The sequence below is a fragment of the Festucalex cinctus genome, chromosome 2, assembly GCF_051991245.1.
Source record: "Festucalex cinctus isolate MCC-2025b chromosome 2, RoL_Fcin_1.0, whole genome shotgun sequence".
Classification (NCBI taxonomy): domain Eukaryota; kingdom Metazoa; phylum Chordata; class Actinopteri; order Syngnathiformes; family Syngnathidae; genus Festucalex; species Festucalex cinctus.
The window spans coordinates 38,035,845-38,051,643 of record NC_135412.1 but is presented as its reverse complement, the minus strand read 5'-3'; the positions used below and the strand labels follow the sequence as shown (position 1 = coordinate 38,051,643).

At 39.7% G+C, this 15,799-nt stretch overlaps 1 protein-coding gene across 2 annotated transcripts in view; it reads left to right on the top strand.

Annotated features, from left to right (window-relative positions):
* Positions 1 to 15,799, top strand: part of LOC144014752 (plexin-A1-like) — a 261,366-nt gene that overhangs the window by 234,245 nt on the left and 11,322 nt on the right. Inside the window, exons 20-24 of one of the 2 annotated variants that reach the window (XM_077514982.1) lie at positions 3,796 to 4,030; positions 6,317 to 6,459; positions 13,539 to 13,636; positions 13,988 to 14,146; positions 14,590 to 14,656. In XM_077514982.1, the coding sequence (XP_077371108.1) occupies positions 3,796 to 4,030; positions 6,317 to 6,459; positions 13,539 to 13,636; positions 13,988 to 14,146; positions 14,590 to 14,656 (702 nt within the window). Of the gene's footprint in view, positions 1 to 3,795; positions 4,031 to 6,316; positions 6,466 to 13,538; positions 13,637 to 13,987; positions 14,147 to 14,589; positions 14,657 to 15,799 lie in introns of both variants that reach the window. The other variant, XM_077514981.1, reaches the window with a different exon arrangement.

The following is a 15,799-nucleotide window of genomic DNA, read 5'->3' as shown; positions in this document are numbered from 1 at the left end:
CAAGCGTTGAGCAGTACCTGTTTCAAACTGTCACCAGACTGCAGACGTGCATCTCTGATTCGTTCTGACCGTAGCAGACTTTTAAAATCACCACATCTTGCAGTGAAGAAGGTCAACCTCAGGCAGACGACACAGCTCCCGCTCGGAATACATTTGGATGTATTTCTGAATATGTGTGCCAGAACACCCACTCACTACCCCCCCCCCCCCCCCCCCCCCCCCCCCCCCTACCATCATGCCCCTTTTTAAACTTATAGCCAATGTCCTCTCACAATGGCCTCGCTATATCTTTTTGACATTTGTTCCCTGCCAGCGACAGCCAATATGCCTCCAAATCCAATGACAGCACATCCATTTAATTCAGCATGATAGCTCTCAACGGCATCAAGCAGGCAGCTCCAAGGTGGAACAACTTATTAAAAACCCTTACAAGAAACACTCTTGCACTGAACCACAAAATGTCAAGCTGAATATCAAAAATGATGCAAGTGTTGTGCTTTTGGTATAGTTTGACCATCTTTTTGACAATACCCAAACAAACAAAGCCATCCATCACTTAATAACCGACTTTTTTTTTTTATATGCACCCATGAGTACTTGATATGTATATTTGTGTTTGCGTGTGATTCTGTGGCGAGGGACGCAGCTGTTGCACAAAGATGCTCCCCATGTAGAATGACCTACATACAGGGGACCCCAATGGGTGTCCAGACATTCACAACTTGTGTGGGTGTAAAGTGAGGACCCTACAATGTGTGTGTCAGCCAGCCTTTGCGTGTCCCTTCTGACGCTCAGCTGCGCGTTGGCAGCTGCGCGCCTCCCTCGAGTTTTTCGAAGAAACTCGTTTGTTGTTTTGGCCTACAGCTTTTTCGTTCTTCCATCAGTCCTTCAGTCTGTCACAAGAGTAAAAATAGACGCTCACTTTGAAAATGTGTCACCAACTTTTTTTGATATGCCTGCGCTCACACGGCACTTGTATCATCTGAAGATGTACAATATTGTCAACCACTTTTAATAGTAAAACAACAAAACATTCTACCTTTACTTTGATAAGGTACGACTGCTATTGCACATTCTTCTCGTCTTAATACCTCTTGTTGAGGATGCTCCTTTATTTATTAATGTCTGTAACAAGATTCTGCATTGCCAACATCCAGTTCATGACCAAGGTGTGATGTGTAAATTATTCTATTAGGTTGTCATTATTTGTTGTTCTAATTGTATTTTTAATATTTTGTTCTTGTCTAAGCTCTCCTATGTGTTCTTTTCTTGGAATAAAACATGAAATGTTTCCAAGGGTTCCAAGGGCTTAAAATAGATGATTTGGGGTAGGGGGTGTGTGTGTGGTGTGGGGGGGGGGGGGGGGGGGGGGGGGGGGGGGGTGCGTGCGTGCGTGCGTGGTGTGTGTGTGTGTGTTATTATTATTATTAAGGGAAAACTTTGAATTATTGAATTATTGATTATTTTTATTTTTAAACCAAAATATTAATCAAAAATGCTGAGTCCATAATTTGTAGGTAAAATGGAGGGGCAAATCCTAGGAAAAAAATAAATAAATTTAAAACAAAAAAAAACCAAAAAAAGAGAAAAAAATATGACCCGAAAAAAATCAGACAATATGCAAATCCATGAGTACTGAACAGCAAGTAGGCAGGGGTTGACTGTAGTTTTAAATTGTAATCTCACCATTCACCTCTAGATGGAAAACATAGTTGCACTTAGGTCTTATACTGCCTGAGTGCCTAGTAGCTACAACATGATTAGGCATTTTATTTATTTATTTATTTATTTATTTATTAATGTATTTATTATTGCTGAATTGAAAGGAGATGTGGGCGGCACGGTGTACCAGTGGTTAGCACGTCCGCCTCTTAGTTCTGAGGACTCGTTTGAATTGTCCCTGGGTGTGCTTGTGTGTCTGGATGGTTGTTCGTCTCTGTGTGCCCTGAGATTGGCTGGAACTAGTCCAGGGTGTACCCCGCCTACTGTCCATAGCCAGCTGAGATAGGCTCCAGCACCCCCTGCGACCCTTGTGAGGAATAAGCGGTCAAGAAAATGGATGGATGGATGGATGGATGGATAGATGGATGGATGGATGGATGGATGGATGGATGGATGAAAGGATGAAAGGAGATGCAGGTACTTTAGTTTGATCATCACTTGACATCTGTCAAACATGTAGCGTTTATTTCTAGAATAAAAACAGCTCACAACAAAACCAGAAATCAGTGAAACCTACATCAGACGTGAAGGTTCAACACTGTCAGTTTGAGTGGCTAAGTAGGCTGAAACGTTTCATTGTAATGTGAATGTCCTGAATGTTTTTTCAACTCATTTATAACTGCGTATTTGTATCCTGTAACTAGTGCAGTTGTCTCCCTTCCGCTAATTTAAGTTGGACACACATACACTACATACGTATATATTAATGCAATACTTTCAGCTTTGATTTTTTTTTCTCTTCTAATTAGACATGAAAGTTCACTTACAAGAACTTCAAAGTGTAAAATCATTATTCATTCGAGTCGGGTATCAACCCCCCCTAGTGGATTGCTTGATTTGATGGATTCCCGTGCTGTGTGTTTCTTTATTTACTGAGATAAACTGTTCTTATGCAAATGTACTTACTGAGCACAAAAAAAAAGTACATGTTTCACTTTTCCTAATTGCCATGGCTGCTTGGGGAGATATCTAAATGTAGCTAATTACTCTGTTTGATTACTTTTAATGCGGTGAATATGCTTTATGCGGCACGTTTTTTTGTTGTTTTTTTTTTACATTGTCTCTTTTGAATAACTCCATGGCACGCTTTACTTAACATTTTGTGTTTTGCTGACCCCATAGTTAAGTTTAGTTTAACCTTATTCATAGAATAAATGGCTGAAAGAGTTCTTGTTTTATTAGTTTATTTGATAGGGACAGGTAAAGAAAAAAAATGGAGCCATATGTACAAAACAAATCAATAACAAATTTTATTAATTGTTTCTGCAACATCGATCTTTCATGCAAAGTCAGCTAGAAGGATCCAACTCTCCTATGACCTTCAACAACACAAGTAATCGAAAATGGATCAATAGAGAGATGTTTTCGCAAAAAATAAACTACATTTTCTGAACTTTCTTTTGGGGTCTTTACATGATCCATATTTTTATGAACAGCGGTATATTCTGTCATCAACATTGTTCAACAGTTCCAGTTGGGTACTTTTTAAATCTATACCTCTCCACATCAGAGAGCATGAACAAAGCTGAGAAAGTCATCGTTGAGATCTTCATCATCCACAGCCTGAAGCATCTCCCCTGCAGGCAAAAAAATCAAATGTTCCTGGCAAAAAGAGTTCACAGTAATTAAGGTGATGTAAGGCTCCCCAAGCACGCGCCTGTCAACGATGGGCCTCCATATTGACTACAGAGAAGATAAAAATTTAATGATTCTTGAGGTAGAAATTGGGTCAAACAACTTCTCTTTCATCAGACCACCAAGTTTCGATCTCCTTAGACCACCAACTATTCTCTTCTTACCATCTGCTGCTGTCAGATGAACTAGTGCCTGGCACTGTATTTATTTATATATTTATTTTCATCTCGATAAAGTCTAATCTCAAGAGAAACAGAAAATACATTCACGGAAAAGTAAATAATTAGCAATATGCTTTCCCTGATGATCCTTTGAGCAATATCTTGAACATTCAGCTCTGATAACGAAGTTTCCAGCGTTTGCTTGCATAACATGGAACAGTTGATTGAAGTTCTGTGTCTATTTCCAACATTAAAAAATATTTGTGTGTGTTTTCAGATCCGAGCCGGCGGGTTTGAGTACTCCCCAGGTACTCTTCACATCTACTCGGATAGTTTACTGACGCTGCCTGCCATTATCGGGATCGGAGGCGGCGGTGGGATGCTGTTATTGGTCATCATCGCTGTGTTGATAGCCTATAAGAGAAAGTCGAGAGATGCTGACCGCACCCTGAAACGTCTTCAGCTGCAGATGGACAACTTGGAGTCCAGAGTGGCCCTGGAATGTAAAGAAGGTATAGGCAGCACGCAATGTGTACATTAGCTGATTTCATTCCAACAAATAATGATCTTGTCACAATTTGTGTCACGTCACTTGTGGTGAATCAACATAAGTCTAACAAGAAGTTAACTACTAAGCAAAAGTCAAAACAAACAGAATACTTAATGTGAACTAGAGTTATTATGTGCATGTATGAAGTTCCATGGTCTCGTTCTCATGGTCTCTTACTGCTTTGAATGTGAGTCTGCTTATTTCACGTGAATTCAGATTAATTTTCTTCTTCTCACATTCTTCTCTCAAGTTAGTGTTTCAAAAAACACAAAAACATTTTCACGTCAATGGGAAAACACATTCTGTGCACTTATTCCCACATCCTAAGAAGCCCATGATGCCTTCTGTTCTCCCAGCTGTCCTTTAGAAATGTAAAAGTGTGTGTGGGCGGAGAAGCAGATAAGAGGCGGACTTGGAGGGGGCGAGACAGGGGGCATGTAGTTCAATCATCGGCTCGCCATTATTAGAGGCAGACATCACAACATTGACCATGTAAATGTAGCATATGAGCAGACATGAATAAATAGTTACACATTAAAAATGACAAAGGCCGACCATTAATTACCATATTAAAGCTTTTGTAAAAAGGTAATGCAGATGGCTGTTTAAATTCGGTAGTCATCTGGCAGATGCAGCAAGGTACTGTAGATAAGACACACAAAATGACTATACGAACATAACATGAGGCTTTTGTGACAATGTGTACACTATATTTGAACAAATTAACTCATTAGCTCCCCAAAACGTATAAATACGTCATATTTTAAATGTTTTAAGTGTCCCAAAGACGTATTTATACATATACATATATATATATATATATATATATATATATATATATATATATATATATATATATATATATATATATATATATATATATATATATATTATTTTTTTTTTTTTTTTTTTTTTTTTTATGCCAGAGCATAGAGAAGGCTTTGATGCAGTCTCTACTGCAGAAAATGGTTGGAGTGGCAGCAGAGTATAAGAGATCAACCAGGCCATATTAAAACAAGCTGATTTCCCCACAGTTCTAAGCAGATTTGTGATTAATGATGAAACATAGCTATGTTCTAGTGCTAATTGCTGCACAGCAGAAACAGCTAGAACATACTTTTTTTTTTTTTCCTGATAAAAGAAGAGACTCTAATCTCTCTTTTGGTAGGTTCCATATTTTTATAGCAATAGAACATAATATTCCATGGGCCTTGCAAAATCAGTCAAAATCCAGGAAAATACTTCAGTGAAAATGGCTGGGAATGAATGAGTTAATAATTAATTACATTTAACATGTATGAAATATAAAATGCCTATAACTCACTGCAGCACGCTCTAATGTATTAATTTCTCCTGTAATAACATCTGCAAATGTAATAAAATTTGCACTTAACTCCGATCAAACATGTAATAAAACCCAAATAATGTAAGAATATCACCAATAATGTAATTTTAAAAAATTCCTTTTAGGAAATTATGACATTATAAGGTGCCACATGCCCCGTTTGTATAACACTAAAACTCTGATGTAACAGTGAACTTAATATGTGAATGATTGTTTAACAAGAAAACATGAACACAATATAATTAAATATAAAAGAACACGTACAGGACATTTAATTGCAGCACTTGGCACTTCCAGAATTATTTGCGTAGTAGTAGTAGTTCTAATCAAGGGGGCGGAGCTTACTTTAACTTTCGGCAGAGTTGATTAACACTAAGGAGTCAAATAACTCCAGCAGTGACTTCCGTTTAAATCAGATAGTGTTAAAATACATTTTAGAGGTTAAAATTAACCTTCAAACATTTAGCACCAAAATTTTAACACTACATTTTTTGTGAATTTATATGATTCTCAAAACACAAAATGAAGGACTTTGAACTTTGAACATATAAATTAGATTGTGTGTTATGTTAAATTATCAGTTTTGAGATAATCAGACCCACCTGAGAATGTAATAAATCCACAATTATCCATCGAAATATTACAATATCAGTCAGGGTTTGTTGTTGCATTATTGGTTAAAGTATTACATTATTGGGTTTTATTGAATTTATTTTTTTTTTTTTGATCGAGTTAAGTGCTTAAGAGGACATTTTCAGGCATTATTACATTTTACTTTTTTTTTATTTTATTTTATTTATTTATTTTTTTACATTATAGGGTGCCACATCCGCTGCAACAGTACTATCACTCAATGTTTTGCTTTTTTTTTTTTTTTTTCTCTTTTCCCTTTTCCCCCTGAAGCTTTCGCCGAACTTCAGACAGATATTCATGAGCTAACACAAGAACTGGATGGTGCTGGAATTCCCTTTTTGGACTATCGGACGTACGCCATGAGGGTGTTGTTCCCAGGCATCGAGGACCACCCTGTGCTCAAGGAGATGGAGGTACGGGTCAGTACACCACCATCTCATCTTCAAATTAAACCATACTAACATGGGATTGGAGCATTTTATGGGCTATTGCACTGATTAACTAACATTAGCTTGCATTATTTAGCTATATGCTTGCTACATGCATGTAGGAGTATACTTTTTTTTTCTCTTTTTTTTTAAATGAAAGTGATGTGCATAGTAGCCAATGCCATTATCCAATAATAGTATATACCAGAGTCTGTTAAATCTGAGGTTAGAGGCAAGATCAAAAGTCTCACTTTGTTCATCTTAATCACATATCCTGTACTTCATCTTAATCTATTCAGTTTCCTCTGTGAATGCAAATGAGTAGTCTCATCATTCGTGGGATCTCAGGGGACAGACACACACCATATACTCGTCTTAGTTCACGAAGGGAAGGGCTGCCAGCATCTGACAGAAAAGAAACATCAGTAAACCTGTTGAAAAGAGAGCATACATTTATACAGGGAGAGGAATAAGGTTAAATCTGGGGTGGTTGTGCATTATAAATCGCATTTTAGTCAAGCCATTACGTGCAACTGTCTTAAGGTTTACTGAACATGGAACGGTGCATCCCCGTTTGTAATCAGTGGCATGATGAAGATTTAGAATCTTGCGCTGCTTCATCAGCACAGCCACAACATATTGCAATTTTCCAATCAACTGATTGAAACAGGTTTGTTTGGTGACAGCAATGACACCAACTAACAATTCACAACAGTTTTGACAATGCAACGTAAATATATAAACATATGTGGAACCTCAAATAATGTACGCAAGTAGGCCTACTGGGACCTCGGGCTGAAGACTGACAAGTGTGTTGATACACTTAATGACACTGGCTTAGAGTTCAATTTATGTCTATTATGTAAAGAATTATCCGGGATTTACACCGGTTGCGTGAGCGGTGTGGCTGCGGTGCGCCTTGACTGCATGCTCCGGACGCGTCAATTTTTTGGTCAACTCACACCAGCTCCGCTCAGCTGCGGTCCGGCAGCTCCGTCGCCGACCACTTCCCGCCGTGTCTCACGTGACCGCGCGCGATCATGTGGCATTCAAAACAACGACAAACACACAGAAAGTCTGTGCTCAACAGAGAAGCAGAAAGAGAGGTGTACTTTTACTATTTTGTGGCTTTCCACCTCCAATGTAAACCTCTCCTCGTCCATGTTCGCTGGTGTCTAAACCGTGAATGAGCACCTCGCACGTTAACTCCAGGCCCGGCTACGCCCACATCACGTTTTGCTGACAAGCTTGCGAAATAGGAGCTGGAGAGTGTTTTGTTTTGAAAGGTAACCGGAAATTTATTTTGAAACTGCGTCGGTCTTCCTGTCCCACTCGATGTGTTTTGTGCTTGCTTGCCGGAGGCCGACCGATGCGGCATCCGGCAAAAATAGAAAAATAGGTCTATCCTTGCGGAAGGGCTGCGGCACGCCACAGCTGAGACGCAGTCGACACGCAATGCACACGCAAGCAGTGTAAATTGCACCATTCGAATGAATGGAATCTAATTGGTTGCGTCGCCGGAACGCACCGCAGCCGCATCCGGTCTATGGGTTAAGCCTCCTTCTTGGTAGAATTCACGTTTTTAAACTTGAAAAAGGTTGTAGAACTCTGGTTTAGCTCATGTATTCATTGAGTTGACATCATCTTACCATGTCATGACTCTCTTTCCTCTCTTCTTGATTTATCAGCAGACATGGACTACTTAATTATTGAATCAAACATGAATAGTTAGTAGCAAATAATTGTTCCTCATAAAAAATTGCATTGTTTTTGCTTTGGTGAATATAGGGTAGGACAGAAGTTAATCGCTCTCAAAGCAACTTTATCTTGAGCTGCTAAGCAGCAAACACTCTCTCTATTAATTATAATAAAGACAAACCACTGTGGAAAATTGTGGTTAGATAAAGTCAAATAGTGTATGTTTATTTGACCATTGTAAAAATGTATTTTTAAGAGAATTGTAGACTTAAAGAGACCGTTTAATCAGGTTGTAAAATTGAACTGAATTGTAGTTTATTGTGTTCCATTCCAGTATAGGTGGCCATTTATTTGGTATTGATGAGTAAATTCAAATTCAACTGTAGGCCTATTGCAAGGCCTGAAGCAAATTAAATTAATCTTTAATCTACAAATTGGGTGTGTTGGTGTGTCTATACACAAAGCACATTCTGTTTTTTTTTTTGTTTCTTTTTTCAAATTAAAAACAGACAATAGTCATCCATTCATCCATCCAATTTCTTGACCGCTTATTCCTCACAAGGGTCGCGGGGGTGCTGAAGCCTATCTCAGCTGGCTATGGGCAGTAGGCGGGGGACACCCTGGACTGGTTGCCAGCCAATCGCAGGGCACACAGAGACGAACAACCATCCACACTCACACGCACACTTAAGGACAATTCGGAGCGCCCAATTAACCTGCCACGCATGTCTTTGGAATGTGGGAGGAGACCGGAGTGCCCGAAGAAGACCCACGCGGGCACGGGGAGAACATGCAAACTCCACCCAGGAAGGCTAGAGCGGGAACTCGAACTCGAGTCCTCAGTACTGGCAGGCGGTCGTGCTAACCAGTCATCCACCGTGCGAAAATAGTTATATACACACAAATAAAATTGACTTGAGTTATGAGTAGTAGAAAAAAAATCACAGCGATGTTGAAGTTGAAGTGGGAAAAAAAGTTTTGACTGGAACATTGTGCTTATCTTTAGGTTTTATTTCCTCCAAAATGTGTATAAGAACACCCCGCGTGTACCAATATCAGCCCAAATAACAACTGTCGACATACGCGAGGATACCAATTGTAAGTAACGTCAAATATGAGCGATGTGGTTGAGGTGACGGGTGCGAGAAGTGAAGGCTGCAATTATGGAATTGATAAGAAATATGGTCAAACCTTTTGCACAAGCAGAACCTGGAATGGTCTGCAGTGAACAACTGTCAGCATTTTTGTACACAGCTTGACAGGTGCTAAATCCCTCGACCCAAACGTGAAAGTAGACGTGTACCTATTAAGTTGAGGTATAAAGGAATGTTACGTGCTTTACAGTTCAGTCTAGACTTCCTTTCCTCTGTATTTCCCAGTTGGTTACGTACGTAATCCAGTGGCCTGCGGAAACTTTGCTTTATTGCTCTGTGTGACGTACATCTCCCCAAAGACACAGCAGCCACGCCACTTGTAGACGTACATTAGTACATGCACACAATCAGGCTGGCAGGTAAACACAAACCTATTCTCACGCAAGTTTTTTTGTTTTTGTTTTTGTTCTTGCTAAAAGACACATCACATAGAAGTCAATACTTACAATACTTACCTTCGAAGGTCAGGAATTTCATTTAACACTCTAGAGACAGACCTCGACACTTCATTATAGCACATTGCAGGAGACAATGCGGTGCCAAACGGATGGCAGTAGAGGTGGAAACTGTGTTCATGTGCGTGACAGAGAAAAACACACACACACACACACACAAAAAAAAAAAAAATGAGTGAGAAATTAAAACAGTAGATGACCAAAGAGACCAGCAGTGAGGGAGGCGGAGCCAGTGGCTGACAGACAGACGTCTTTGGGGTGTTTAGTGTGTTGTGCATGAGTGGTGACAGGTGCAGGCCAGTGGGACGAGGAAGCGTGTCACCATCTCTGACATAAACACGTACAATCACGTTACACCTCGATGCCTTTTCACTCCTTTCCCAGTCTTTTTGCTTGCCTTCACCAGAAACTTTTGTGGCTGTTGTTGCATTATCAAAATTCAACATTTTTCACTTCAGCAAAAGAGAAGATTGCTCATTCCTCGTTTATATGTTTTAACGCATTATAGTTTTTGAACAGTCTTATTTCTCTTTCGGCTTAGCCTTACTTTATTTAGTAGTCTCCACAGTGAATTATCCTCTTCTATCTCTCACTGTCTTCTGCATCTTCTGCTGTAATTCCAGCTACCTGCAAGTTTTCCCTCACCACATTCATAAATCTCTTCTTCGGCCTTCCTCTTTGCCTCCTACCTGGCAGCTCCATTTCCAACATCCGCCAATATCCAGTTTCTTTCCTCTCGAGAAGCTCGTCCCGCCTCTGTCCAAACCATCTCAGCTTTGTCTCCAAACAAAGCAGCCTTAGTTGATCATGTCATTGACCATGGGCTGACAATGCGATGCGAGAGGCTGCCTAATTTTTGGTTATGGATGGATGGATGGATGGATGGATGGATGGATGGATGGATGGATGGATGGATGGATGGATGGATGGATGGATGGACGGATGGACGGACGGACGGACGGACGGACAGATAGACAGACAGAGATATTTTTTCCTGCAATTTTCTTTCTCAGTTTACTGTTTTGGAAACATATATTTGTTCACTTCAATGTAAACATATCTGCTGTGCATATGTTGCACTGACTTGTGAAAAATAAAACAAGTAAATTTAAATTGTTAAAAAAATTTAACAGCATGCAGTATATTCAAATATGTCTGTGCTTGTGAACAAGTGAAAGAATTTTCTACAGTTTGAACTATTTCAGTATTATGGCAAAGCATACTAAAGATGGCAGTGCTGTGCGTTATGCCCAACAGTGGGTAGTTGATGAGACATCAATCTGGTGACATGAATGACGTGTGTGCCACTTGGTACAAAAGTTTGATTTTGGCAAAGCTATGAGTAGTTTTGGTTGCAGTGCTTCATTTTGGTGGACACAAGAGGGGTTTTGCAATAGGGTGTGTGGTTTTGTGAATTGTGTTATCGTTTTGATAAAACGAGCCTTGTTTGCAAAATTACATTTTAGCAATTGGAAAAAACTGTAATTTAATGTTGATCTCCTCCATGCCGTCATTTCATGTGATGTTTACTACAAATGTCACGTCATTGACACGTCACAAATGAACTAATGAAATGAACTATTACTAGAAATTCTCACTTTATTCTGTTTAAAGTGGGATGGAATTACATCAAATTTGAGCACTGTGAAACTTGCAGATGAAAAGATGATCATCCAAAGCCCGTCTCGTTGCTTATGTATTCAACAAAAATATAAACACAACACTTTTGTTTTTGCTCTCATTTTTTTAGATGAACTCAAAGATGGAAAACTTTCACATACAGCCTTCCCTCGCTATAACGCGGTTCACTTTTCGCGGTCTCGCTATATCGCGGATTTTTTTTTTTTTAAGTGCAATTTTGCATATTTTTTTGCAGTAATATACCCATTTTATAAAATTTATGAAGTTTTGAACATTATCAATGTTTGAACAAGAGAGAAATGTGAGAACATGTAAATGCCTGTGATAAAAGTGTATAAATTGTGCGGTCGGGGATTTTAGAGCCTTAAAACATTTATAAGAGTTGTAAAACATAAAGCTAACTACTTCGCGGATTTCATTTATTGCGGGTATTTTTTTTAACCTAACCCCAGCGGAAAACGAGGGAACACTGTACACAATATCACAATTTCTTTCAAATATTGTTCACAAGCCAGTCTGAATCTGTGATAGTGAGCACTTCTCCTTCGCCGAGATAATCCATCCCCTCTCACAGGTGTGCCATTTCAAGATGCTGATTAGACATCATGATTAGTGCACAGGTGTGCCTTAGACTGCCCACAATAAAAGACCGCTCTGAAAGGTGCACTTTCGGTTTATTGGGGGGGACTCGGAAAACCAGTCAGTACTGAGTACTTGGCAGCCCATGAGTGAATTTCTATCCATCCATTTTCTTGACCGCTTATTCCTCACAAGGGTCGCGGGGGCTGCTGGCGCCTATCTCAGCTGGCTCTGGGCAGTAGGCAGAGGACACCCTGGACTGGTTGCCAACCAATCGCAGGGCACACAGAGACGAACAACCATCCACACTCACACGCACACCTAGGGACAATTCGGAGCGCCCATTAACCTGCCATGCATGTCTTTGGAATGTGGGAGGAGACCGGAGTACCCAGAGAAGACCCACGCGGGCACGGGGAGAACATGCAAACTCCACCCAGGAAGGTCCGAGCCTGGACTCGAACCGGAGACCTCAGAACTGGGAAGCGGACGTGCTAACCACTCGACTACCGTGCCGCCCTGAATTTCTATGTGTTTTGAATTATTTGTGTGGAGAGAGATCTGATGGACCATGGCAAGTGGTTACAATTGTGCAGATATATATATATAGAGAGAGCTAAGTTTCTATCGTGCATGCCAGAAAACCCTAAAGTGTTTTGTAATCGGTAATCTACAAAATTTCACAGTATTAAAAAGCCACAAAAACTATATATACTGAAATAATGATGCTCTCAGCTCAATTTACTCACAAAGTGTCTTAAATCTGAACATGTTTAGTTGAACTCAATCCATTCTGTAGCATGAATGCCGACAGGTTGCTGCACAGGTTAATCACATCTTCTTCCATCTAGTGGAGGACAATGTAATTGTTTTGCCTGCTTTTATTGATGACAGATAGATGGTGAACATTTCAGACCAAATGGATGGCAAAATGGTTGGAAATCACTGCCCTATACAGTAGAAAATCCATTGATTCGGCTTATGTTGAAGTTGCCTTACTCAACAGCATTTAGCAGGATCTGGCAAGTGAAATGGCATTTCTCCAGTCGTAATTTGAGACTCACTGTCAAAGTGTGTCCAGGTTTCTCGACACTGGTGACAACCATTCTTTTTTTTAACGATTTTCTAACGGGAACCATCCACCCTGCAATGCCGGAAAGGCAATTATGTGAAATTGTCTGCTAAAATCATTTCTCCGGTTGACAAAAATACAGCAGCACAGCAAGAGATTTACCATTGCTCTGTGCTTGAAAAAAAAAAATAATAAAACATCTTCAAAAATGGTTCCCCTGTGTTTGCTGTTCGAATTGTCTTTTCTTTGCACGTTTGTCCATATGCCATTTTGACGCACCTCAAGCATTTAGTTTGGATTAGAGGATGAATTAACAAGCAAAATGTTGATTTATTTTGTATGTGTATGTCGAAATGTTTGAGACAGGTAAGAAATGACAGGAATGTTTGTGTTGACATAGCCCTTTTCTGCTCTTATTCCTGTGGTGAATCAGCTTTTCTCTCTGTGTGTGCCTTTTTTCTTCAGGTCCAGGCAAATGTTGAAAAGGCTTTGACATTGTTTGGCCAGCTGCTCACAAAGAAGCACTTCCTGCTGACATTCATAAGAACGCTGGAAGCACAGAGGTCAGTTTACTTGGTTTTACTTGTTTTGCATTATTTGTTTAATAGAAGAGTACAATTTAGATTTTAATAGAATCAATGTGTTGTGACACATCATGTGGTTGTACTACTTCAAAATGTTAAGCTATAGATGTGAGTTGTTAACACAATTAGGTCAGTATTGCAGTCATGGCCTGTTTCAAGAACAGGAAAAACAAAAGTCAAGTGAAAGGATTAAAAAAAAAAATAATGTGAATGGCTGCACTGGATATAGACTCCTATTTGAATACTTTTGAATCAGATAGTTAAAAAAAAGTAACTGGCATGATTAAAATATTTTGTATGACATTATCAACACTCAAAATGTATCTCCAGGTCATTTTCAATGCGGGACCGAGGCAATGTGGCGTCCTTGATCATGACGGCCCTGCAGGGGGAAATGGAGTACGCCACAGGAGTCCTGAAGCAGCTTTTGTCTGACCTGATTGACAGAAACCTGGAAAGTAAAAACCATCCCAAGTTGCTTCTCCGAAGGTGAGGGAGACAAACAGAAACTTCTGCAAAGCTCCATAAAGTGGTGGTGAAAAAGACAAGAATGAGAATGTCTCTACGCTACGTAAGGTTCAGCCATGCAAAAAGTGTATTTCCTGATTTACAAAAGATCTTATTCTCTCCAACAAATGTCCTCCCAATCGGATATCTTGAAGTTTTTTTGTAACCCTGACAAGTAACAGACATCGACACACTGATAAATCATCATAATTATTTTACACATAATTTGTCATACATCCGCAGCTGCACAGAAAACAAGCAGTATACATTGTGTCCATTATTGTGGTGAACTTGATTTCGTCGTTTCACAGCCCTCCAAAAATAAGAAAGTAATGTACAAATGTGCTTATTGTTTTTTGCTTGTGGCAACTAGGGTATTTATTTACTTGTATAATCTTTGTTCCCTTTTTTTATGTTTGAGTTAGAACGGAGTCTGTTGCCGAGAAAATGCTGACCAACTGGTTTACATTCCTTTTGTACAAGTTCCTCAAGGTAAGGCCAACAACTTTAATCTTTTTTTTGCAGCGTTACAGATTGAAACTGTTGTACTTTCAGATTTTTTTTCACTCTCATTGCCAAAAGGCTACCATCTGTTGGCAACCTAATTAGCTCCTTAAAACATTCTTAATTTCTGTTATTTTGTGCAGCGTCAAATGTGTCTTGATGTTCCTACCTAGCCAATCAGCAATATGTTCACTAAGGTTTTTAGTCTCTACTTTATTTAGAATGTAAGTGGAATGTGTCCTCATGTGCCACCGTAATGCTTATCACATTATTGTGCAATAGCTCCCATGGATGTATAGGAATCAAAAACAAGTTTGCCCCTTTTATGTGGGGAAACTTTACATGAAATTGCATCAAATAGAACAAGCTACTTTTTAAATGAACGTAAACTGCATACAAAGTGTGATCCAAATGGATGCAACTGGTTGTTAGTAACATCAAGGAACTCATTTCACGCCTTCACATGATAGAGCTGCAACCATCATTATAGCCTAAATTGTAAATGTCAGCGTACAACTTAATGAGGGCAACATGTGCAGCAAAGGCAAGTCATGTGGCGAGGCATGCAAGTGTAGGAAGGCGGAAGCTGAAGCGACACCAGAACGGTTATATGTGCACTTGCTTCTTCTCGTTAGTAGCTGCACTCATAATTGGCCCAGACGCTAACGAGCTTCTGTAAGCATATGACAGGAGCTAGTTAGGGAGTTGAGAGGTGATCGGCCAAAAAGCAAGAAAGGAAGAGACAGAGGAGTTTACATGTCGAGCACAGCTAGAGAACAGAAGGAGACGTGACAATTAGGAGGTCGTTTTGAACCTTGCTTTGTGCACTAGAGCACAGTCACAAAGTTGTAGCCTACTCATGAATTTGTTCAAAAGGTCTTGGAAAGATGAAGAATTAAGAGTTTTCATTGTCTGCTGCTAGTTGTTTCTTATTCTATGGTGTTTCTTTATTGACGGGCCAATACTTGGAACTTTCTTTGGCCCCATGAGGCTTACTTAACAGTTGCACTCAATAAACAAGCACACAACACTTCCAACATGCTTCCGACTCCACAAAACACCCAATAAAGTTGTGCACGTGTAAGGAATGCTTTGTGTGGTGCTAGGTTCTAGGAAACAGGTGGCCGAGTA